The following is a 25,939-nucleotide window of genomic DNA, read 5'->3' on the forward strand; positions in this document are numbered from 1 at the left end:
CCCTTTCTCCCTCGTTCTCACCTTCTCTCTTTCTCACTGACTCACACACATACACACGCCGACACGGCGTAAGCCGCCGCCGCGCCTGGTTCATCTTCTCCAGCCGAAGGCCGGAGGCGGCGCCGCCCGACGGAGGCCGACAGCCGCCCCCTCCCCCTCTCTTCTCCGACTTCTCTCTCTTCTCCTCTCTCTCCCTTTTCGAATCTGTAGCCGCCGCCGCCCCTTCTTCGCCGGCGTCAACAGCCGCGGTAACAGCGGCGTCGCCCCCCTCTCTTCTCCTCCTGCTCGCGGCGGGCAGCCACTCCGGAAACAACAGCGCCGCCGCGGCGACCGCAGCAGCACTGCTGCCTTCTCTTCTCCTCTATCTCTCTCGCTCTCTCGGCCGCTGGACCCAGGCGCAGCAGACACCACCACCGCGGTGCGCCGCCATCGCCGGGCCGCCGCCTGCTCCCTCATTCTCGCGGCAGATCCGCCGCGACCTGAAGACCACGGCGCCGTTGCTCATCTCGCCATCTCCCTTTCTCCCTCGTTCTCACCTTCTCTCTTTCTCACTGACTCACACACATACACACGCCGACACGGCGTAAGCCGCCGCCGCGCCTGGTTCATCTTCTCCAGCCGAAGGCCGGAGTCACCACCGGCGCCGCTTCCATCATCAGGCAGCTTAAGGTAAGCCATTATTCCCCTATTCTCCTTTTCCTTTTCCTTTCCTCATCTTTTTTTTTTTTTCCCTTTTCTAAATTAAAAATCTGAAATACCCATCTCCTTTCCCCCCTCTTTGGCAGATCGGAAGCCACCGCGGCTCCGTCGACCGCCGGCAGACACCGCGACTGCAGTCCGCTGACCTCGACTCACACATACAAAGCAAGGGTTCAAGCTTCATACCAGTCAACACATAGCATAGGGTTTGAGCAAAAATCAAATACAGTAAAATTTCAGTTCATATGTAACCTATCTTGTAACTATAATGCTGTGAATGTTCGTCTCATTTCCCTCATTGATATGTAAACAAGGAGCTCAGTTTAGAAATAAAACCTTGATTAGGTGGATGTTTGTCTCGTAAATCTTGATGGTGAAAATGGGCTGCAGCAGTTGAAAATGGTGGTGTATGGCTGAATTTGATTTGAGAAAACAGAATGAAGAATTGTGTTTACTGTGAATGATTTGATCTTGAGTTTTGACAGATTTATTTTGAGAAGGAAAAATTGCATGTAAGCTGATTGGTTTAAGAAGTGGTGAATGGTGAAGTGATACGTGTTGAAATTTTTGATGAATGAGGACAAAATGGCTGCTGTCAAAATAACACATAAATCTCTCTACAAAAATAAAAGTCAAAAATCTATAAGATTTAATAAAAGTATGTGGGCTGTCATGAAAAAAAAGATAGTGAATAAAATGGGCTTATAGAATACACACAAATCTTAACCCAAAATTAAATAAGACCCAAACTAGATAAATAAGTACAATAGTTCTATTTGGGCTCAATTCAAATTAAAAGTAGTTAAAAAATAAAATGTAATATGAAATATATTCACATAGTCACGTACTTGCATTTAATCTCTTTTGGTAAAATTTAATAAAATCTTTCATTAAAAGAAATACCCTTTTTTTTTATCAATAAAAATTTTATCCGGGCGAGAATTCACCTAAATAATATTCTAAGTTCAAGTATTCTCGGGAAATCCTATTAGGAAAAATCGGGGTGTTACAAAATTCGTGAATTTTGAATATATTTCGTAGAAAAGTAAAATTCTGAACAATGGAGGAATTATTGGGTTAATACCAACCATTTATCCTACTTTTTTTTTTTCATTGTGCAGAAATCTATTTTATGAACAATGGAGGAATTATTGTAAAGAAATTTTGATTGAAGGATTTTGAAGCTCACAATTTAAAATATTTGATTGCAATGTTAATTTTGATTGCCAAGTGTTGAAGATTGCCCTTCCCTATTGGTACATAACCGAAGACGTTAGAGTCAACTTTCAGTAGTTGTACACAACGCAACATCTTTGGTACATTTCCTTTTTTAGCAAAGCTACTTACCTGACGCGAGTGACACCGCACAAGGCGGCAGCTAAAAATTTTCACATAAAATTTCAAAAATTCGGCTCCAAATATACCCGCCTTCTCACCCAAATTTTTTGCCCTAAATTCCCAATTTTCAACTTTTCGACTCATTTTGCACTTAAAATTCCGAAAATCTGCGCGGCAAACTGTCACTTCTCTTTACTCTGGATCAATCTGCTTCCCAAAATTCTGAAGTTCAGTGCCCATATGCACTCAGATTTGCAGGCTTTTAGTGTTTTGTGAAATCTTGGGGACTTCCATGGCTACAGAAAAGGAAGAAGTTGATGTTGATGGGAGCGAGAAGCAAGAGAAAGACGCGAAGCCTAATGAAGCTGAAGAGGAAGGCCTAAAGGAAGAAACTGGCAAAGGAGAGGAAGAGAAAGTGGAAGATCCAGGAGAAGAAGGCCAAGATGAAAAGGCTGAGGTAAGTGAGGTGAAAGAAGAGGAGGTGAAAGCGGAAGAGAGCGAGGGAAGTGAAGAGGGAAAGATGGATGAGGAAGAAGAAGAGGTGGAGGGGAAGGACGAAGGTGAAGGTGACAAAGGAAAGAAAATGGAGGGGGAAGAGAGTGAGAAGAAGAATGAAAATTCGAAGAAGAGATCAAGAAAAGATAGGAAAGCTGAGGCTAAGGAGCTGGAATCGCCGAGGACACCAGGTAGTGAGAGGCCGACAAGGGAGAGGAAAACGGTGGAAAGATTCATGGTGGGGGAGTCTCCGAAGGCCTCTGCCAGCAAGACTTTGTCAATTGAAAAGGTATCATCACTACTGTTTTTCTTTCTTTCTTTCTGTTTTTGGAGATATGGAATTGCAGCATGCAAATTGGTTAGTGGGCAACGGAATGTCGAAGAGCATGTGAAGTGAATCTTTTAATGATTTTGGTCTAATACATGTGATTTTATCTGATGCGGGGTTGAAGATTGAAGGGTGTAAATCAATATTTTGTAAACTAAAAATTAGAAGGTTCCCATTGTCTTAGTAAAGATTTGTGTTTTCACTGTATGGTCAGTTGATATGAATATCATTTTGTTAGGTGTAGTGCACAACGTTAAATATGTTTTATGGGCAAAGTGAGATTGAAACAGAAGTAGTAAATATAGACACTTTTTTTTTTCATTGCTTTATCAAGCTGAAAGTATATGCACTGAAAGGATATGAAGATTTGAGCTGCTCAAGATGATTGGTGAGATGGTTTTGTTGAGTGTTCACATGGACTTGATGTAAGTTTTTTTCTTATGGATGACTTACATCAGTTTTAGATAGTTTGTGATGGGATTAAATCTTATAGTCTGTGTGTTTGAATTGTATTTAGTGCTGGTGGAGATGGAAAAAGTTAAAGACGATATGAATTGTTTCGTTTGTTGGTATTTGGGTGAATAATCATGTTTCATTTATGTTGGCTTCCTTGTATGACAGAAGAAATTTATGCTGTTATTGCACGGAAATTTCAATTTTGAATCTTTTTTTATCGAAGAGAATGGACTCCTTAAGTATGATTCTGTTCCTGTTCATAATTTTGTGTAACACAAAGGATCAATGGCAACTGTGGTGCATTGCATATTGGGTTCTATTAAAATTCTGACCAATGACTGTTGATTATGGTGACAGGGCCAAGGCACACAGCTTAAGGACATCCCTAATGGTATGGTTATTCTTTGTGGCACTTGAACTGCAATTTTGTTTTGGTGAATCAAATAATAAAGTTGGATAATGTCTGTTTGGTTTTCATGTCATTTCAGTGGCATTCAAGTTGTCTAAGAGGAAAGCTGATGAGAACCTACAGCTTCTCCACTCTGTTCTTTTTGGCAAGAAATCTAAGGTCTCTTTCATCCTAAATTTTCAAATGAGCATTTGATTGTTTTATTCTCAGCATTTTAGGAATCTTTTATCCTGATGCTTCTTTTATTTATTTGTAATTTACAGGTGCACACACTGAAGAAAAATATAGGTCTCTTTTCTGGTTTTGTATGGGTTGAGAATGAGGTAACCTTCTTTTCATCTTTTCTTTTTATGAGTTTGGTGAGGCAACACTCATTGTTATTTTTTAAATATTTTAGTTTTGGTCAAAGCCTACAAAAGAAAAGTCTTACACAAGCCGAGTAGTTTGGAGTGTTTACCGTAAGGACTCATAATTTCTTTTGGTAAAAGATTCACTGCATGTTGAGTAATGCTGTGAATATCTATCTATTTCACTGATTGTTGAGTAATGTTGAGAATGCCATTTCTATTTCACTGATCCATAGAGCATACTCTGTAGTTTTTAAAGTGCTTCTGCCCCTGGAGTAATTAAATTGAAACAGAACATGTTTGTTCCCTACAAGCTTATTAATGAAGCCATTCCACTTTACTGGGAACTGCTTAAATTATTCTCTATTGGTTAATCACAATTAATTAATTTTACAATTTTTTTCATCAGGAAAAGCAGAGGGCAAAAGTCAAGGAGAAATTAGAAAAATGTGTTAAAGAAAAATTGCTGGATTTCTGTGATATTCTCAATATCTCCGTGAACAAAGCGTCTACAAAGAAGGTAATATCTTACAGTATCCGGTTATGAAATTTCTAGAACATCCTTGTATAATTGCAAACTCTGTTATTTAGGAGGAACTTACTACAAAGTTGTTGGACTTCTTGGAATCTCCACATGCTACTACAGATCGCTTGCTTGCTGACAAGGATAAGGTAAATCTGTCTCTGGTCTTCTATGTTGTACCGTCTTACACTATTATTATTCATATGATTAAACATTTTAGCCATTAACTGAAATTGTTTACCTGACAACACATCATCTGAAGGGTAAGAAGCGAAAGGGCAGGGGATCGACAAGCAAAAGTCCTAGTTCTTCTAATGTGACTGCTGGTAAATCAAAAAAGGTGGGGCTTTCTCTTTCTAATTTGCAGAGCTATCTTGATTGGTAACTGTTAGTGCAAAGTTAGGATTGAACTTATCATAATTTATTTTAGCCTCAATGTCATTGAAGGTAGTTTTTTCAAAATATTTTTTAAGGCAGTGCTAGGTTCAAATTTGTCAATGGCAATATCAATATGTTTGAGTTTGTGTGGGCTATGGGGAGGAAAATAACATTTCATTAACTTAATTTGATTTTGGACTTCATCACAAGCGCTATCGATTGAAATGATTTCCTTCTCATACCCATTTCTTTGCATGCCCCTAACCAAGCACACCTTAATGTTTTATTACATTTGGCTAGTGTATAAAATTTTTAATTAAAAAATCATGAAAGAGAAGCACTGTAAGTTTGTACAATGCTAATTGTTTTCATCTTTTATTACTTATCTTTAATAAGGCTGAAACTTTAGATTAGAATATGTCTATGAAACCATCTGAGACTTGGTGGATCCTCGTATACTTGTTGCTCACAGTACCTTGCCAATTTTTGTTGCGTTAATCTACAGCCAATTACCTGTATCAGAATCCAGGTTCAGTATACATACTGTTTGTGGATGTATCTGTATAATGGTTCCCCTTTTAGCATGTTGATTTACAGGCTTAAATCCATGCATTTCATTCTAGTTTTTCTTTAAACACACTACGCGCGGTCTTTTATTTCTTCTAATGTTTTGATTGTTATACTATCTCACACGTGGGTTCATATTTTTTGGGTAGGTTATTAATTTCGACAAAGGATAATGATTTTTGGACATTAGGTGTATTAGACACCTACTGAAAAAAATCGATTATTGCTTAAATATTAATTTGAGTCGGTGGTACAATTGCCGTCGGTAATTGGCCGGTATTTCACAAAATCCGGGTCGCCTGGATTGCCGCCGCCGTGCCGTCGGTGATTACCGTCGGCAGAGTCGCCGCCGCTAATGGTGGTCGGTAATTTGACGTTTTTTGTAGTGTAGGAAGTCAGCAGATCCTAGCCATCCACGCGTCACGTTTGGGACAGTGGGATTGGAGGATAATACAGTTGTAATCTGGGCATGGCGGAGCCAACTCGAAGCACAAAAGAGGTAATTTTGGATAGCATTTTACAACCAAGAGAGATTCGATGCAGCTGAGTTAAAGTTATGATTTTAAATAAAATTGCTTTGAATAAACATAATCCAAATCTACATGTCACGTTTTTGACAGTGGGATTATGTTTATTCAAAGCAATTTTATTTAAAATCATAACTTTAACTCAGCTGCATCGAATCTCTCTTGCTTGTAAAATGCTATTCGAAATTACCTCTTTTGTGCTTCGAGTTGGCTCTGCCATGCCCAGATTGCAGCTGTATTATCCTCCAATCCCACTGTCCCAAACGTGACGCGTGGATGGCTAGGATCAGCTGACTTCCTACACTACAAAAAGCGTCAAATTACCGACCACCATTAGCGGCGGCGACTCTGCCGACGGTTATCACCGACGGCACGGCGGCGGCAATCCAGGCGACCCGGATTTTGTGAAATACCGGCCAATTACCGACGGCAATTGTACCACCGACTCAAATTAATATTTAAGCAATAATCGATTTTTTTCAGCAGATGTCTAATACACCTAATGTCCAAAAATCACTATCCTTTGTCGAAATTAATAACTTATCCAAAAAATATGAACCCACGTGTGAGATGATATAAAAATCAAAACATTAGAAGAAATAAAAGACCGCGCGTAGTGTGTTTAAAGAAAAACTAGAATGGATTTAATTTTGAACACTACCCCTTATTTTGTAAACTTAATGTATTTACAACAAATACCTGTTGCGGGTCCCTTTCTCCACTCACAAAACTACATATAATGTTGGCCCCTTTCTCCACACTCAACTAACATTAAATCCATGTTGGGAAAAATGTGCATACTATTTCGGGACAGAGGGAGTATTGTTTTTTGGGGCCTGTGGGTTGATAACTTGATATTGGTGGTAAAAGATGGTTATGTGCTATACTTCAGACTTAGAATTGTCATATTCCGAGGTTCGAGTCTTGCGTCATTAGTAATATGGCTTGGCTTGCTAAGGATGCAATGATTTGTAACTGTCCCTTGCACGGTATCCTTGTGCATATACCTCGTTTTGCTGCTGTTCATTGCTCTTATCTGACATGTAGAAACAAAAGTCGGATTCTGAATCTGTGAAGAAGTCAAAGCCTTCTATCGAAGAAGAAGAGGAGGAAGATGATGATGATGACAAAAGTAAGTCTTCACAAAGTGAAGCTGATCATGATGACGACGACACAGTTCATAAAGCAGAAAGTGAACAGGAAGAGCATCACTCAGAAGAAGGAACAGATGGCGATGAAGATGAACCTGGAAAGCATATGGATGTTGAGAAAAGTTCCAAAAAAAGTGGAAAGAAAGATACTGTGAAGACTGACTTGAAGTCTAAGTCTGTTGGTAAAGGAAGCCACGAAGCAGCATCAAAAACTGGTAAATCTACTAAAAAACCTTCGAGTTCAACATCAAAGAAAGAATCCGAAGCTGAATCAAAGCGTAAAGTTAAGACACCCTCGAGTAAGAAGAAAAAGGATGACGAGGAAAGTGAGGAAGGCAATGAAGTCCCGACAAAGGGTGCATCCGCAAGCAAGAAAAAGTCAAGCAAGTCTTCAGAAAAGGAACAAGGTAGTACTTTTTTAATAACAAACTTAGTTTCTAGTCATGCTGCATGGTTTAAATCTTCCTAATCTCACCTTTAACTATGTTGTAACCTACATTCAAATCCTTGCTGTTATTTAATTTTTCCTTAATATTGAGTGTTTCCATAATGGCAGGAAAATTGGAAGTACCAACATCAGCTGAAAAGCAGCCTAGCAGAGAAGAAATGCATTCTGTAGTGGCAGATATGCTCAAGGAAGTAGATTTTAATACAGTAAGTCCAACTAAAACCCTATTCATATCATTGCAAGTTGTTAATGTTTGATAATTACTTACAACTTACAATGCAGGCAACGTTATCCGACATTCTACGGCAGCTAGGTATGGCATATAACCATATTTGGTCATTTCTTACTACTCTGTTTCTTGTTCTGTTAATTGTGACTAATGTTGGTAATGGTAACAATCAGCTGAGCACTTTGGAGTAGATCTGATGCATAGGAAAGCAGAAGTTAAAGAAATAATTACTGAAGTAATAGAAAGCATGTCTGACGAGGAAGATGAAGAGGAGGCCGAGGCCGGCTCTGGGGATGAAGCAGGAAAAGATGGAGACGACAAATGATGAGCGTCAAGAGCTACCTCGTCTTCTTCCCCTCGACGTTGGTGGTGTGACTTAACGGAGTTTGATCACCTAGTTATCGTTGGCCCTTGCGCGATAGCAGTAGAGAAGGCTAAGGTTGGATCATAACATAGGGGCTAAATGCTAATGCTGAAATAATAACATTTTGCTCTTTTTTTTTTGCTCATTTAGGTAGCTTTTGTTGTGTATTTTTAAAATCCCAGTAGCTGTACTTAATTTTGTAAAATTAGTTCAAGAAGTTTCAGAGATATATACAAAAATTTGAAAGTACTTGATTTGTAATGAATTTGCAATCCATTTGAAAGTTTGTATTTATCTCTTATTTCAATCATTGAATTTTTGTTGTCTATTTAATTTTTTCTTTGAATCCTATTAATCCTGCATTCAATTTTGTACATTTTATATTTTTAATCATATTTGTATATTTTCTCCAAATTATACATCCGCTCCAAAATAATTCCATAAAAAATTAAAACTCAAAATGAAACTAATTCAATGACCCACGTTTTCTGTAAATAATGCTTTGTATAAATAATTCGAGGCCCATTCATTGGGTTTACTAAAATTAAATCAATGGCCCAATACATATGAGCCCATATTAAATAAAATTAATTAAGTCGAAAAAATAAAATAAAAATAAAATTATAACACTAGAAAAGAATCTCAAGATTTCGATCAGAGCCGCAGCGCCGCTCTTCTTTTTCTCCTCCAAGCTTCTTCTTCTGCATCATTACGGTATTTCTCTTCCCTTTTCTGTTTTTCTAATTAAAAAATGTGGGACTTGAATTCAATATTTCAGAAATTGAAAAAGGTGTTTGCGTTTGGAACAATAGAAACGCAAATATGCTATTCTACTGTTCAAAACCTGATAAAAAAAAACGCAAAATGGGATGGATTGCAGTAACATTTGCGCAAATTGCTTACTGCATTTTGGGATTTTCAGTACGATTGGAGCTTGTCTAATCTAATGCAATTCTAGAAGCCGTAATATATTAAGAGTCTGATTTTGAGATTCGTAGTGTCACTTAGCCCTAGTTTGATTTAGAAAACAAATTGCTCTTGACAGAATGGGGAGGGTTATTCAGTAAAGATGACGCACCATGCAAGGTTAGCGGTGAAAAAAAATCGCCTAAGAAAGCTGCTGGTTAGCTTGAGTTGGACCCTGGCCAGCCAATTTTATCAATTTGTATGCGACTTTTGGATTTGAACGCGTTCTAAATTTAGAAGGTAGAAAAAAGGAATGATTTTGTAATTATACAGTGCAGTTGATTTAGGGCCTAAATTTTACTATGAATGTAGTGAATTGAGCCACATTTTCTGCTTCTTCGTTATTTTTGAAATCTGTTGTTTTTTTGTTTAATTGCTTTTGCTGTTTAGTTTGATTGTTTTTCTGTGAAAATCATATGCTTAATGATGTGTCTTTTTCAATTTGATCATATTCTTGTGTTTATAAGATTCTGATGCTCTGATTTTTTAAATGGTGAGAATCGCTTGAACATAATGACTCATTTGATCATTTTTTGCAAATTAGGGTGCTGATATAGTTTGAAAGACAAGATGCCTCTTTATGACTGCATGCTTTTGGTGAAGCCCACTGTACCAAAGGAGGCCCTTCTTGATTTGCTTGCGCGGGTGGGAAAGCATGTTTACAGAAGAAATGGAGTAGTGACTGATATGAAGTCCTTTGGAACTGTTCAATTGGGTTATGGAATTAGAAAACTCGATGGACGATATTATAAGGTAAATCCTGCTCACCTTCGGCATGGTTTCATACAAATAATTGGTTGAATTAACAAAAATATCAATTTAGTTGTAAATTCGATTCAATTTAGGCTAGAAATCAGTTTACATTTGCTGACATATCTACTAAAGCCTGTGTACCCTGTTTGATGTGTGTCATTTCATCAACCAGAATTCTTGGTGAACTGAGAAAAATTGTAAGTTTGTGAATACATTGATTATATCAAAGCTTACTTTGAACTTAAACTCTTTCCCTATGTAACTTGTACACAATTTGCTTCCACCTATGTAACTTGTGCACAATTTGCTTAAATTCATATGCTAAGTTGTTGCAAGTTGGCTACTTTTATACCTAACATTAGGTTAATGCTGTCACTGGCTCATGTTCTTCGTGCTATGTGCTATCCCTTTCTTTACATGACATAGAACATCATGGACGACTAAGTTACAAATAATATCTTGCTCGACCCTGGGTTGTATGATACTTGTTATAACAGATCTTGGTCTTTTATTGATGTGGGAAAAAGTGGCTTGTTCTATGCCTATCAACTATGGACAGCAAGGGTTCGGGTGATGAGGAATATTTACAGCATATGAGTGTTTTTAATTGGCTTCCGGTGGGCCTTTAAACGTTATGCATGTCCTAATTAAGCCTACTTATTTCCACCACTGGTTTCCCTGAGGTTAATTTCTTTTCCATTTGTCCCACCACTCCTCCTTTCTCAGTAAAGACTCGGTATAAACAATTCTCAATAGCCAAATTTTTGTATCTTGTAACATATGCTGCATATATATTGTTACATCTAACTTGTCAGTGAAATACTCCTCATTGAGAGACAAGAATCCAGACAAAATTAATTGGTTTATCGTGCAGGGCAATCTGCTACAGATGACTATGATGACACCGCCCAGCATAAACTCTGAGCTGTACTACCTGAACAAGGAAGACCGGTTGCTCCGTTGGCTTCTGATCAAACACCGTGACTTTAAATTCGGAGGGGGCTCCACAGGTGAAGTTGATATCGCGAACGAGCTCAGAGATTTCAGTACTATTTTTAAAGATGGCAAAATTATTGAAGAGGAGGAGGATGAAGATGACGACGACGATGATGATGATGAGCAATCTGAATGAGGAGAAAGCATGAATTAGAGATGTTTTCCTTGTCTTCTTGGTGTGGTTTTTATGTGATTAGGTCGACTGAAACTCGTAGTGTGATAAAATGAAATATGCAATCATTTTGTATTGAATGATGCTGCAATTTGTGATTCTGTGTCAAATCTCAAATGCAGATGTTGAAAGTGATTGGTAGAGGATTTTCTTATATCCAAAAATTTCTTCTTTTTTTGTTCCAGTATTTACTATTTAGAATATTTTTTTCTTAGTGTTAATCTGGAAAAATATACCTACCTTTGATATGGTGTATGTCAAAACTACTCACTTTGATAAAAACATATAGAACCTACCCACTTTTGAATTGGCTTCATCAATCCTATTATCTTCATTTTATATTTAATCAACATTAAGCAAACAAGTGTAATAACAACAACTAAATGATTGCATTCTACTAAAAATAAGCAATGAATACGCCCTAAACAAAGTTGAATATTCATTTTTATCAACTATCAAAATCTTATAGCACTAACTCAAAATTTGAGAAATTCTTCGGTTGGGGGAGACTTTAGCTTCGCCCTAGCTCCCCCTGCATTTGTCATGCACGCGCCAACTAGTACCAAGTTAAAACTATGTGTGAAAATATTAGTAATACACAATACTATAAAACTTATATATAGTTTTTGAATTACAAGGGTAAGTAAATACATAGCATACAACTCATCACTTAAATTAGAACAACACACATTATTAATTTAGCCCATAAATACAACAATCTATACACACCCAACTAAAAGGAGTGATTCAAGTGGATGTGAATGTTGTGAATCAGATGGGCTTAAAGGCATCCATGTGAATTTCACGGCAGGGCATACACATGACAAAGTAGCATGATGCACATTGAAATCCAGGCAAATCATAACTATTGCGACGACATAGGTCGCAACGCTTTTTCTTGGTTATGATTTGAAATCTAAGAGGGTGGTGAGGGTGATGAAGGGTGGGAATCACATACTGCTGCATCCCATACTTGATGTTTCTATACTTACCCGACCTACCAGGAATGCATTTGGGATGAAAGGATTGATCGCAGTCTCGACAATGATACATGCTCCACCTCGGATTCATTTGGCCTTCGCAGCTGCTGCAGTAGAACTCACCGGGACGATTAACATACGCATCATATGTCAACCACAATCGGTGCTTCTCCAATCTATGCTTATTTTGTGCTGGTAGCAACACACATTCACCACACATACAAAACTTGCAGCTATTGCATCGGTAAAATACACTTTTTGAAGTTATCATACCATAACAAACACCACAGAAATTGTACCAGCTGTGACTGCCCCAGACTAGATTGAGATAATCATGTTGTGGGTGAGCTGCGTGTTTTATGGTGTTGGGCAGAGAAGCACACTTGATGTCTATAGTGAAGTAGCACCCGGACTGGGTACACTTATAATAGAGCCCATTTGTGTAAGACCCACAAACCTTGCAGAATGCCCAATCTGTTAGTTTGCCAGCATTTCGAAGTGTAAGATTGTGATTTTGGATGGGGTGGAGTGGAAGAGATGGGAGGTGTGGTGGTAAGTTAAAGCAGGACAAGTGGAGAAAGTATTTGCATTCATCACAACTCATGTAACCATTCTCGTACTCATCATCATCTCTTTGCTTCTTTTCATGTATAGGCAATGTGCATCCATCACATGTAAATAGTTCCGATCTTGGAATACTATTGTCTTCGTCGTCGTCGTCATCATCTTCTTCTTGATTGTGATGATGAGATGATGAAGAGGGCGATGAAAATGTAGTAAAACTTAGAAGATGGTGGTGATTGTTGAACTTGTATTTGCCATCCATGTTCTGATTGTCATGATCATGAGGAATGAAAATTTGTCTTCTTTCTCTTTTAACAAAGAGTCTGATAATCTCCTCATATATGTCATCTATCGGACCCTTGGTAATGTATTTCTCACCATCAACAGCATTTTCATTATTAGATCTGCAACAAAATCAATCATAACACAAAATCATGTATTGGTTATTACATCTAATTACACAAGACACAAATTTTAAATTTTCAACAAATTAAAGGTGTTTAACATTTTATAATAAACTATGGAATACATTAGTAATTACGAAAATAATATCATGCAAATTCTTAAATCTGCATTTGATTTTGAAAGCATAATAGAATGTATACTCTTTTGCTAGCCAGACACACACTGGTATCATTGTGCATCCGCCTTATTTGATTTTAACCATGATTAATAAATTATATTTAAAGATTGATAATTCCTGTGATGAATCTAATTGGATTTAACTAGAGTAATAGAAGTATGTTCATTGTCAATCAACAAAAAATATATACTTATTGTTATTGAGGTAAAAGAAAGAATTAATAGTGTTTTATGTCCCGAATTTTCAGCATTTTTCATAAAATGTCCCGAATTTTCATTTTTCCCTAAAAAGCCCCGAACTTTTAGTTTTTTCGATAAAATGTCTCGCTATATAAAATTCGGGGACGGAGAGATGACTTATCTCGGTGAATGAAATATTTTGTAGGGCCGTTATGGTTGGAAAACCATATTAGAAACTACCATTGTTGAAAAATGTTGAACGATCGAGGTTTTTTTGTCATCTTTCCGTCATTGAATTTTGTACAGCAGGACATTTTATGAAGAAAAAAAATTTAAAAGTTTTGAGTTTTAAAGAAAAAATGAAAGTTCAGGATATTTTTTGGAAAACGCTGAAAGTTCCCTAAAAGAAATTATGCATTCAGAAAAAATGAATGAGGTAAGAAGTATTACGAATTCGAAAGTGAGAGGGAGGATGTGTTGGTGGCGCAGTTGATATGGACGACATATCTGCAAAGCTGGCAATGATAGACCCAACGTCTCATTGGCAAAGTTCCGCTGCATATAGCACACACAAATTCATATCTGAGGTACTCATATGGCGGATTAAAAGCGAGTGAGAGAGAGTGGTCGGGGCGATGATGAGGGAAGTGCGCAGACACCAGCAAGAGTGCGCAGCTCTCGTGTATCCAGTAGTCGCAAATGGTGCAGATGTAGGAGTTCCCTTTGTGAGAGGCACCACATGCATCACAACACGATATTGTTTTCTTGGAAAATCTGAGCTGGTGTTGGGGGTGGCTTGGGTGCTTCATTGTTGGAACATCGTCAACTACTGCTGCATCAAAATCCCCTGTGCATCTCAAGTGGATCCACCACTCACATCCCCCACTACATTTGTAGAACAACTGCCCATACCTAAGTGACACTTCACAAACTGCACATGATCTGGTGGCGACATATAAAGGTTGTTGCAGTGTGAGTGTGAGTGAGTGTGAAGGATGGAGAGGATGACGAATCTCTCTCGGCATTTCCATGCATTCTTTGTGTAATACCAGATCAAATCTACACCTTTGGCTGCATCCATAGGCTGCATCTCCTGGTAAAAAGTATCTCCAACAACCATAACACCAAGTGAACCAAGAATTATCAGTTTCTGCGGCGGGATTGGGGATCAGGCTCAGCGGGTGTTTATGAAGCACATGAGGAAAACTCTCCTTCTCCATTTCTCTTTCTTTCTCTCTCAACATTCTTTTTTCCTCCCTCTATTTATCACTAATCACTCTCCAAAAGACAATACTATATATACAGCATTCAATGTGTATTTTCCTTCAATACATATTGTTTTTATTATACAATCGTACAATATATCAACAATCCACAGGCTATATATATATATAGGAAGAGGTTCTAATAAAAACCTCTCTTAAAATGAGAACTAGGAACCTAATCTTGACCTTTTAAATATTAGATCTAATGGTTAGGATTTAGTCAACAAAAAAAACTGTGCATCCATTATATTTTACTGTACACTTAAAAAATATGCAATTTATGCAATTGAAACCAACAATGCAAAATACTCAAGCAAATCGAAATTGTGCATCTATGCAATTGAAACTGTGCATCTATGCAATCGAAATTGTGCATCTGTAGTTTAATCGCAGCCCTCTATTTTATTTAAATCAATGGTTTTAAATTGGTTCCTAGTTTTCATCTTAAGAGGGGTTTTTATATTAACCCTACCCTATATATATATATATATATATATATATATATATATATGGTTTTTAATTTTATGTTCTCAATTTTGTTATGCATGCCCTACGAAATCCATCATATATGAAGAGGGAAAAAGAAAAATTATGCAAAATCAGTATAAAAAAAAGCTTCAGAACTTTTGAGCTACTAAATAATCGAATCATGCAAAACTTGTTCGTGGGCAAAGAATAAATTAACATAAGGTATTTAAGTTATACCTAGTCTACCGAATTGAGTCATCACACATTCTTTTCTTGCATGGTTTGTGTTACCAAATATTGTATATATATGCTTATTTTAAATTTGTGTTTTAATAATTTAATTATTAACTGATTGATGTTTTTGCATATTACTAAAGCAATTACCTAAGGGATGTTTAGTTCGCATAATTGATAAAATGCATGATTATTGAGTATTTTTATCCTCAAGATTAATGGGATGTAAATCAAACAAAACTAATTCAAATGATTGAAATAATCAAGAGTCTTACAATATATATCTCAAAATTACAATTCATCAAAATAAATAAGGGATCAATCTTATTATTTTTTATCTATCAAAACTAATTCTCCAAAGTAAACTCCACGTAAGTGAATTACGGATGACATCATTATGGAATACTAGCTAGCTAGAGGTCAAGTGCCACATACATAAAAAATATGAATCTACGTATATATAAATTAAATAAATATTTTATAATTGGAAGAATTCTAATCTTACAAAAATAAATACTAATATTTATCTATTAAAAGATTGAACCTTAATGAGTGCTGGAATACAATTGGTTTAGAACATAAATAAAGTCGACGTGAGGATAGAAACAAAGTAAATTAATGTTTATTCTTCTTTGAGTTCTTTACTCTTTAGTGAGAAAATTCTATTCTAATAGTAACTTTTCGAAAATTGAAGGATTCTCATCGATATCTTGTGATCCAGACATACTAAGTTTCAGTAACAAAATTCAAATAATATTTCGAATCTGTGGAAGCTTTAATGTTCTAGCTACCTTCATAAACAAAGAAAAGAATTATACTTTGGATGTTATACATGAAAGATTGGCTAATTCCTGGAAGATACAGTGAGACGTATACCATAACATGTTTTATATTGGGGAGAAATATTCAAATATATAAACATAAATATTAAAGCAATACAAGAAAAAATAGTAATTCAGTTCGGTGAACCACCTACATCCGAGGGGCATCGCCTAAGAAAAACTTTTTACTATCTGAAGATAAGTTTAAAAAAACTTACACAATAAGATTCCCTCCTATTCTGACTATGAAACTTCTCAAACCTCCACCACCCACAGAGCAATGCTAGATGTGGATGCACACACACACAAACCTTAGAAGTGAGCCACATTCACTACCTAACCCCTCAGTAAACAATAATCTTTCAATCTACAACTTTTTTTTATAAATTACACTCAATAATGTTTAGCTCATAAACACTCTTTTACTCACTACAACAAAATGTTTGATTAGTGACATAATTTTTAAAGAATTGTGACGCTTATAATTGTTACTAAATAAAATTGTGACATCTCATAGATGAGTAGCTATTATGCGTGTCACAAAAATAAAAATGTCACTAAATTTTGTGACATTTGAAGGTGTAACTAGTTTTTGTGGCATATATAGGTGTAGTTATTTTTGTGACATGTAAGAGTGTAGTTATTTTTTTGTGACATGTAAGCAAGTAGCTATTTTTGTGACATTTATAAGTGTAACTGTGTAACTAGTTTTTGTGACATCTAAGAGTGTAGTTATTTTTTTGTGACATGTAAGCAAGTAGCTATTTTTGTGACATTTATAAGTGTAACTAGTTTTTGTGACATGTAAAATGTGTAATTATTTTTTTAGATATTTCACCTAATTTGCTAATATAAAAATGACCTTACAAAATGAAATAGAAGGTATTCAACTAATATATATTCGAGGCAATTGCAAATAGAAGAAATAGATGTTGCTATTATCCATGTCAAATAAGCTCTTGAATATTTATGCAATTAACTCAAATAACAAGGTCAACCACCAATATATATGGGGCACGGTGAAATATATGCAATTACATGTGTAAAACATGATTAAGAAAATGTTTTCATTTGGGAAAGATTATCCTCAACATCCACTCTTTTTAGCATACTATTCTTGACCTTTATTTGGTGACCCCTTATGAAGGTTCAATATATCAAGCAATTTATGCCCTTTCACTGAAATTGTTGTAGGTGCAAGGAGCCGTCATGTTGGAAGCCACGAACTTCAGCCTAAATTAAAGCATCACTTGTTAGAAGAGTGTTTAAAGGAGAAAATGAGAGGGCATAGAGAAGCAGGGGAAGTTCTTGACTCACACAAGTCTAATCTTGGTGTACATCTAAAGAAGATAAGATCAAACCAATGACATCTTAAACTAAATTCAAATGTTCAGACTGAAATAGAACTTTACTTCAGGTGAAATCTTATACTAGCCAATGATGTGAAGAACAGTACTTCTAAGTTTTCAACTTTTCTTCAGTGAGTCAACATTTCCAGCCCTACAAGTTCCTAGTGAAGTTAAGCTGAACTTTAAGAATTTTATAGTTCAATAAGCAGCAGGAACTAGAGCTACTCCCGATGAAATGAAAGCTAAAAAAGGTTAATGTTGATGGATACCTGGATGCCATTAGGTAAGCTTATTGATGAAAGCATCAGCACTGCATCCTGGCTGAAATTGATCTCCAGCCTCCAATGCTTGGGTGCAACCTTAACATGAAAGAATGGTTGCAAATTAACTTCAAACTCTTCGGGTCCAAACTCACAGCACAAATGCTAGCTGCAAAATGATAGACATGGCAAACAAGAAACATCAAATCAATCATCTAACTTCTCTCGTGTATGAATCTGGACTTTATTTCAATAAAGCATAAAGGAAAGAAAAGGTTTAACCAAAGGCAAAATTGTCAAAAGGGCCAAATCAAACAGGCATCTTAGAATAAACGTTAAATCAAACCATATACTATTATTTAAAAAAAAATGATGACACCTGGACTTTTTAAGGTTCCCACGTATATACAAATTGGAAAATCTGATAGCTCCATTGAACAACCCCTAAACAAACCAGCCTCCCGAGAAAGTTTAAGATTTCAAACAAGATTGAGACCTGCCAACAGATTCGGATACCAAAATCTGGAATTTGACTTGGATGAAACAAAGATTCATCCTGTTTCTCATACTTCTTTTTCAGTGAATCTTCCAACTAAATAACATTATTGCAGGTAAAGTCAAATAAGTGAGTGGCTGAGTCTACTAAGCAGATATATTCCCAACCTCTTCTTCTATTCATGTTCATGGTATCTCTTTTCTAAAAAGATCAAAGACTTGAATTGGTAGTTGATTCTTCCTGAATTTAAGGCATGTATATTCCCAACCTCTTCTCCTATTCATGTTCATGATGTTTCTTTTCTAAAAAGATCAAGCACATAAATAATTATGATCTCTTTCTTATCTAGTAAAACACAGACACCACCAGGGGGAAAGAAAACATAAGAGTATCTGCTTAAATGTTAAGTCAGTTACTCATGCAGATTAAGGGACACGACAGATCAAGTTTTCAAACTTTACCATTGAGAGATAGCATTTTATCTTAACTTCTTGTTCGACACACCATAGTTCTTTTTTTAGGTGGGGGGGGGGGTGAAAGAACAAATAGTTTTGAAGATCGTGCGACCGTGGACTTAAACATGAAACCTTTACCTCATTCATTAACCACTATACCACTAGACCAACATATGCACACAACACACCATAGTTCTTACTATCAGAAATGGTGATACCACAAAATTATGCTTATTTTTATTGCTCATCATGAAAAATGGCCATTTGCAAACTTGAAACAAGAAAACAAGAACAAGAACAGTCAATGCTAGCCGGACTAGATATATTATTCAAACTAGTGCATCAGGAAATGGGGAATCATTTCCACTTTTCATTCACTACCAATGTAAAACGATAAACAGTTTATGTTAAAACATGCCTACCTAATTTCACAAGTATCTCGTGTGCAGCTCAAACGCCTCAATCGGAATAGCAATCCACAAAACAACTTAGGAGCGTGCAGCTCTAGTAATCTTCTATGTGACCTGTATACATGATTAGACAAGATTTTCCAGAAAGACAACAAGTCAAATACAAAAAGGGGATCCATGTTCATGTTGTAATTTAGTATGTAAAATAGGCATGTAATTTCTAGCATTAATTATGTAGAACTATAAATCAACAAGAAATTCATATACAATTGCAGCAGAACAAAAGAAGAGGACAACCTAAGAGAAATCCCTATTCAAAATTTAGATTGAAAGTTTCATACACAATTGCAGTCAAGTTTGCTTAATTAACCAAAAATTCAAACTCAAAAACTAGAATCAAACAATTTCACCAAAATCATCGAAAGCAGTCAAGGAAGGAGATTGAGAAACTTACAAATTAGAATGGCTACTGTGAGACTGAGCTTCAATTCGAAAGTAGAGCTTCAATTAGAATGCACCAAAGCAGAGCCTCAATAAAAAAATCGGCGATAGCTAGCACATATATACAAAATCAGCAAAAAACACGAAGAAGCAGATACAAACAATCGACAAACTCGAGTAAAACACATACTACACAAATTGAGTATTGAAAATGAAAGCAGAAAAAGCTTGCCTGAGAGAAGTGTTGAGCTGATCTCGGTGCGCTGCCTCTGATTGTATTTTTGAAGAGAGAGAAATGAAGGGGGGGGGGGGGGGAGAGAGAGAGAGAGGGGTTTTAGAGAGATATTGGCGAGTAGAAATTCGGAATTAATAGTGAGAAAGAATAGTGTAGCTGGAACACAAATTCGAAGGAGCTCAAATGAGGGAAACCACAAATTCACAAATTTTTCGGTAGTGAAGAAGACAAGCTTTTCGGTAGGTGATAGTAAAGCAAAATACCCGTTGGAATTAACTTGAAGCATAATCATCACCATTAATTAATTATTTAATTAATTAATTAATTTAAATATTTTGCATGTCATCGATTTGTGTGCTCCTTACCAAACAAATTGCCTAATTAGTTATTTTGAAGTCCATCTTGAAATTGATGTTATAGAATTTATACTTTTAGAGTTTAATAGTATTAATTATAATTAATTATTAAATATTTTAATTATTAATTGATGTTCTTGAGATTGCCTAATTATTAATTATTTTAATATCAATACTTATATATTTAATAGTATAATTTATCAAGCAATGGGGCATGTTGCTATATGGAGTATTAGTTTTAAACAAATTAAGTATCGAAGCAAGTGAAGGAAGGGTGTGGGGAAGCTCTTTCGGCCTTTAGTTCACTCAATTAATATTTTTATATTATTTTTATATGTAACAAAAAAATGTTGTGACATCCATGTGTCATTAAAATATTTTGTGACACCTTGAGATGTAGCAAATTTTAGTTACATAAATAGGTGTCACACAATTTACTACTCCCTCCGTCCCGCTATTCAAGTCCCATTTTCCTTTTTGGGTTGTCCCACCGATAATGTCCCGTTTCCTAAAAAGGAAATAATAAGGGGATGCTTAACATTAAATGAGATCACTAATTGTTCAACTAATAAACTCTTAATTAATTCATTTCCCCTCTATTCTCTATCTCTCTCTCTATCTCTCTTTCTCTATCTTTCTCTCGTCTCTCTCTCTGCGCCTGAGTCTCCACCGCCGTCGTCTGCTCGTCGCCGGAGGAAGCCTTCTCCTCCACCTTCACCGCCCTAGCCGTCTTCTCCTCCACTTGCCTTTCCCCTGCTCGTCGTTGGAGGAAGCCTTTCTCCGCCCTCACCTTCTCCTCCGTCGCCTTCTCTCTGTTGGACGCCGGATCTGTCACTTCTCTCATCGGTGACCGCAACGCCTCGCCGCTCGTTTTCCGGCGACCAGGGCTCTGCCCTCTCCTGGCTTCCATCTGCAAAGAGACTCTCGGCTCTCTCTCTCTGCGCCTCCACCAGCATCTTCTCCTCCTTCGCCTTCTCTCTGCTGGATGCCGGATCTGTCACTTCTCTCCCTCGGTGACCGCAGTGCCTCGCCGCCCGTATTCGCCTCTCTCTCTTCCTTCTGCTAAACTTCGGCGCTCAGTGAAGCCACAACTGCCTCTCCCTTGGCTGAGCGACAGCAATTCTCATCACCGCCCTTTTCCTCCCTCTGATCTCCTCCGCCTCTGCCTCTCACCTCTGATCTCCCCTAACCCTCTGCAAAACCATAACCCCTAATTTGGGTTGCAGATTTGGTTGGGGGAAATCGTTTGATTTCTAAGTTCGATTTGGGTGGGTTGCAGATTTATGAGCTCGATTTGGGTGGGGTTGTGGTGATTTACCGGCGGTGGTGCGGTGGTGCAGGCGGTGGTGCGGTGGTGATTTACTGGCGGTGGTGCAGGTGGTGGTGCAGGCGGTGGTGCGGTGCTTAATTAAACTAACATTAAGTTTTTTGAAGACACAATTTAACTCTTAATTTTAGTCTCGTTAATCTCCGTGCCGAAAAGAAACGAGACATGAATAGCGGGACGGAGGGAGTACATTTTAAAGTGTAATAAAATTTACTTACACTTTTTTATGCAACAAAAGTACATAGATACATATATTGATGTAACTAAATATTGTTACACCTACAAATGTCATAAATTTTATGACACTTATCTTAGTGTGACTAAAATAATGTCACTACTGGAACTTTTTTTTGTAGTGACTAGAACAAAATACAAGAACTGATACAATGAAGAATACCACTAACAACAAGTCTTGGAGGACACCTAGCAAAAACAAAAGAATTTTCTACACTATATTATGTGAGATCAATTCTACATGAACTCCCTATCATTTTCAACGAAAGTGATTCTTCTTAAAGACTTCAAGCCCTATATCTCCTCTTGCAACCCAAAAAATAAAATAAAAAATACTTTCCTTGCATGAAGGTTAGTTATTCTTTTGAAGATATGCACAATATCATCATATCATTTATCCAGAATCATATTAAATATCTTCAATAATAAGAAGGCCAATTATGCTGTAGAAACATATGAAAATATTCTTGAAGTATATCTCCTAAAATATTGCCTATAATGATACTTTGATCTTGTCACACCCCAATTCTTGAAGGAATAAATATGATCGAGGTGTGAATAATTCATAGAAATAAACAAGGAACAACCTTGTTAAAACCCGTATAATAAGATAACGAGTCGGGCTAGGCCCCTTTGGATCACAAGTTTTGTTTCATATTTCTGACAACCGACGTTCATTGACTTAAAACTAGAAATTTTAAATTGAAGCTCGACATGAAGTCATCTTAAGTTGAGAAAACAAAAGATGTATAAGAGTTATTACAACAGCGGAAGTCTATATAGCAATTGAGCCTTAGCCTCAGCTCAGTCCCGTCAGCACCAGCCAGCCAACCTGAAAATATTTGAAAGTAATTTTGGGCTAAGTACTAATGTACTTAGTGGGCATGCATTTTCTGAAACATTTCATATTTTCGTGAAGACAGTTTATCCAATTATACTTGACATGACTTAGAAGGTTTTAAATTGAAAGAACTTCTAAGCATGTTAAAACATTTCTTTCATTTGTGCGCACATGTCACACTCCCTTTCTGTTACTCGCTGTGATCCCGGACCTCTAGCCACCGACGGATCCGTTTCTCCCATTTACTTGAACTGAGGGCGTAACCCAGACAAGTTTACTTTTGACCTCGGGACGCTACCCAGGCATGCCCTTACATTACATGCTTCGGAACACATCCAGCAAGCACCCTTATAACGCCTCTTAGTTAGTGCCCGATGGAGATCAACCCACCAGGTCAGCTAACGAGTGTACACAATTCTCAAACAACGTGTTAGGTCATAAGAGAACCTCAATTGATTCGTTGTGGCGAGCCTTAAACAGAGCAGAGTGCACATAAACAATTTTATTGGATAAACAGTTTGCATTTCATTAAATAAACATTTTGCATTTCATTGAAACATTTAGAGCTTAATAACTCAATCATACTTTATACATTTGGAAAGTAAGCCCACCTGATTAGGCAAAGCCTGAAGATCATAATCACATAACCTGTCTTGGGAAAGCAGCGCTAATCCCCTTGGTCCACAAAGCCTACAAGAAATTCTATTCTTAATAGGTCTCCTTGAATCTAATCTTAAGTCATGGTGTAGTGCTTAACATTCAATGATTCACTTAGCCGGGTTTTCAAAATTTAGTGAATAAATAATTGAAAACTAAAATTCTTGAGTTAAGGACACCAACAATATCCTTACTCGACTTCCTTAAATAATTGGAATTATAAATAAAACCAATTAAATCATAAATACTTTTATTGCAAAATAAATGCAATTTCATGTCATGCTTAGCATATAATAAGTAATTTACTTAAAATATGCACATAATAATAATATGATATTATTATGCAAATTAAAATAATTAATCAAACTTAATAAGCCTAATTAATTAAAATAGTGCAGCCCATTTAATTGGAGAAGCTGCACAACCCAATGAATAAATTAAGGGCCCAAAGAAATTAAATAAAAACATTGGCCCAACTGAAAATTTAAAACATAAATCGGCCCACCACTCAAAGCCCAACTGAAATAAATAAAAATAAGGCCCAACAGCCCAACTCCAACCTAGCCCAACACCCAACTCCTATTTCCCTTCATCCCCATCAGTCACGCACACACACTCACGCTTCAGTCACTCATCCCCCCTCACTATCAGTCACGCCTCTCTCTCTCGACTGAACTGCTCGTCTCCATCGTGCCCGGCGACGAGCGCCGCCCCGGAACACTTCTCCCTCAAAACTCCCGTCACTCCCCCCTGTTCTCTCTCCTCCTTGGCGACGACAAATCGCCGCCGCCTCCCTCGGCCTCTCTCTCTCGGCCCGTTTTCGGCGACTGCAATGACAGCCACCGCCGTCTCTCCCTCAGATCTCCGGCCGACAGCAGCAGATGAAGCAGGCTGCCGCCGATTCTTCCTCAGCTCTCTCTCAACATCGAAACCCACACCTCGCTCTGTCCGGGTCGTCTTCCTCCTTGGAAACGGCGAGATCGCCGCTCCCTCCCTCTCTACTCCGCTCTCCCTCTGTCCGTGGCCGGACGATAGCGGCAGGGCCGCCGCGCCCTGGCCTCCCTCTGTTAAGCCACCGCCCCCAACCCCTGTTCCCGATGGCCGACGACCCCCAGGCCGCCGCCGCCCTCTCCTTCCCCACTCTTCACAGTGGCTAGGCAGCAACGGCAGAGCCGCAGCGCCTAGCCTCCCTCTCGGACTTCCGCCGACAAGCAGCAGCAGGAGCCGCTCGCCGGAGCCCTAGGCTCAGCCTCCCCTGAATCGACTCAACACAGCAAGACCAGCCCACCTCTTTCTCTCCAACCGTGGCCGGGCAGCAGCGGCACAGCCGCCGTGCCCTGCCTCCCTCGACTCTCGACTCGACAGCAAACACACAAACAAGTTCAAGACTCAACCTTTCTTCCTTTTCTTTTTAAAACAATCATGCTTGTAAAATTGTATACGAACAGTGTATATGTATATTAATAAAGTTTGCATCTTTACAAATCTTACGAAAATTTATGCAAATGAGTTAAAGGTTTAACCTTTAACAGAAACTCCTGGGTTTTATGCGGCTGAAAATCTTAAAGATTTGATCGGTTGTGTTGCTTCTGTTCTTGGAGTTCTCTTTGGTGTTGGAACGAGAAAGAGAAGTGTGTGAATGAGAGAGAATGATTTTAGTGAAGCAGCGGATGAGATATTAGAGAAGAGAGGGAATAGTGAGGCGGTGGAGGTGGACAAAATATCTTGCTGTAGATGGGTTGGGCTTAGTAGGAAAGGTTTGGGCCGGTTTCTCATTCTTTTTTTTTTAAAGCAATTAAAAGCTGGAGGCCCAAACAAAATTAAATCCCAACTCATGAAATGCTTGAGTGCTTAATCAAATAAATATGCAATGCATATAAATTTAATGACTAAATTTACAAATACTTTTGTAAATCATTTTTGTTGGAATTAAAATAAATTCATTTTTTTCAATCCGGCGTGAATCATCTTAAATCTAAGTTCAAAATTATTCTAAACTTAGCTCGAGGAAACGGGGTATTACATCCCTCCCTCCTTATAAAAATTCCGTCCTCGGAATTGCATATCTGGTATTCTAGCTTGTGATACTAGTCGTTCGTTTCATTCATCTCTTTTGTGGCCTTTTCCATCCTGTGATGGTTCCACTTCATGACGAGAACAAAATTATTGTCTCGTAAAACTTGAACCTTGCGATCAAGTATCTGGACTGATTTCTCTTCATAACTTTGGTCCTCACTAGGACTACTTTATCTTGCTTAATCGCATGCTTTCTTAATTGCGAGATGCAATACGTATTGTATACATCCACAATGCTTGGTGGCAGAGCCAACTTATAGGCTACAAAGGCCTAACTTATCTAGGATCTAAAAAGGTCCTATATAACAGGGCCGTAACTTGCCCCTTTTCTCGAAACATATAACTCCCTTTGAGGGATAAACTTTGAGGAAAACTTGATCCCCAACATTGAATTCTAACTCCGATCGGCGTTTATCGGTTTAAGACTTTATCCATCTTGCTTCTTTGATTCCTTGTTTGATATGGTCGACTTTCTCGGCCATTCTTGATGCTGGTTTCAAATCTAAAAACTTTCTTTCACCCACTTCATCTCAATAAAATGGTGATTGACATTTCCTGCTAC

General features: G+C 37.5%; 3 protein-coding genes and 1 long non-coding RNA gene across 5 annotated transcripts; 2 read left to right on the forward strand and 2 right to left on the reverse strand.

Annotated features, from left to right (window-relative positions):
• The first annotated feature begins 2,053 nt into the window (after nt 1-2,053).
• On the forward strand, nt 2,054-8,569 carry LOC130987846 (DEK domain-containing chromatin-associated protein 1-like). Its single transcript, XM_057911544.1, has 11 exons — nt 2,054-2,821; nt 3,674-3,707; nt 3,805-3,884; nt 3,989-4,048; nt 4,482-4,592; nt 4,664-4,744; nt 4,858-4,935; nt 7,115-7,625; nt 7,775-7,872; nt 7,949-7,979; nt 8,069-8,569. Exons 1-11 carry the CDS (start codon nt 2,330-2,332, stop codon nt 8,218-8,220), a joined length of 1,728 nt encoding a protein of 575 aa, XP_057767527.1. The 5' UTR covers nt 2,054-2,329; the 3' UTR covers nt 8,221-8,569.
• A 276-nt stretch (nt 8,570-8,845) lies between these two features.
• LOC130987861 (uncharacterized) lies at nt 8,846-11,320 on the forward strand. Of its 2 annotated transcripts, none has more exons than XM_057911566.1 (3): nt 8,846-8,973; nt 9,770-9,978; nt 10,853-11,320. In XM_057911566.1, exons 2-3 carry the CDS (start codon nt 9,796-9,798, stop codon nt 11,108-11,110), a joined length of 441 nt encoding a protein of 146 aa, XP_057767549.1. In that variant the 5' UTR covers nt 8,846-8,973; nt 9,770-9,795; the 3' UTR covers nt 11,111-11,320. The 2 variants fall into 2 exon arrangements, with proteins under 2 accessions (XP_057767549.1, XP_057767550.1); XM_057911567.1 differs by lacking the exon at nt 8,846-8,973 and adding an exon at nt 9,310-9,465.
• A 438-nt stretch (nt 11,321-11,758) lies between these two features.
• On the reverse strand, nt 11,759-14,776 carry LOC130987844 (uncharacterized). Its single transcript, XM_057911542.1, has 2 exons — nt 13,903-14,776; nt 11,759-13,094 (listed from the first exon to the last, which is right to left on the reverse strand). The coding sequence occupies exons 1-2, from the start codon at nt 14,694-14,696 to the stop codon at nt 11,918-11,920; spliced, it is 1,971 nt and encodes a 656-aa protein (XP_057767525.1). The 5' UTR covers nt 14,697-14,776; the 3' UTR covers nt 11,759-11,917.
• A 2,381-nt stretch (nt 14,777-17,157) lies between these two features.
• On the reverse strand, nt 17,158-20,157 carry LOC130987867 (uncharacterized). The gene is made up of 4 exons (XR_009089861.1): nt 19,665-20,157; nt 19,223-19,324; nt 17,859-18,018; nt 17,158-17,473 (listed from the first exon to the last, which is right to left on the reverse strand). It is a non-coding gene; the product is annotated as an uncharacterized LOC130987867 (long non-coding RNA).
• Nucleotides 20,158-25,939: the final 5,782 nt, after the last annotated feature.

Source organism: Salvia miltiorrhiza, chromosome 6 (assembly GCF_028751815.1).
Source record: "Salvia miltiorrhiza cultivar Shanhuang (shh) chromosome 6, IMPLAD_Smil_shh, whole genome shotgun sequence".
Classification (NCBI taxonomy): Eukaryota; Viridiplantae; Streptophyta; class Magnoliopsida; order Lamiales; family Lamiaceae; genus Salvia; species Salvia miltiorrhiza.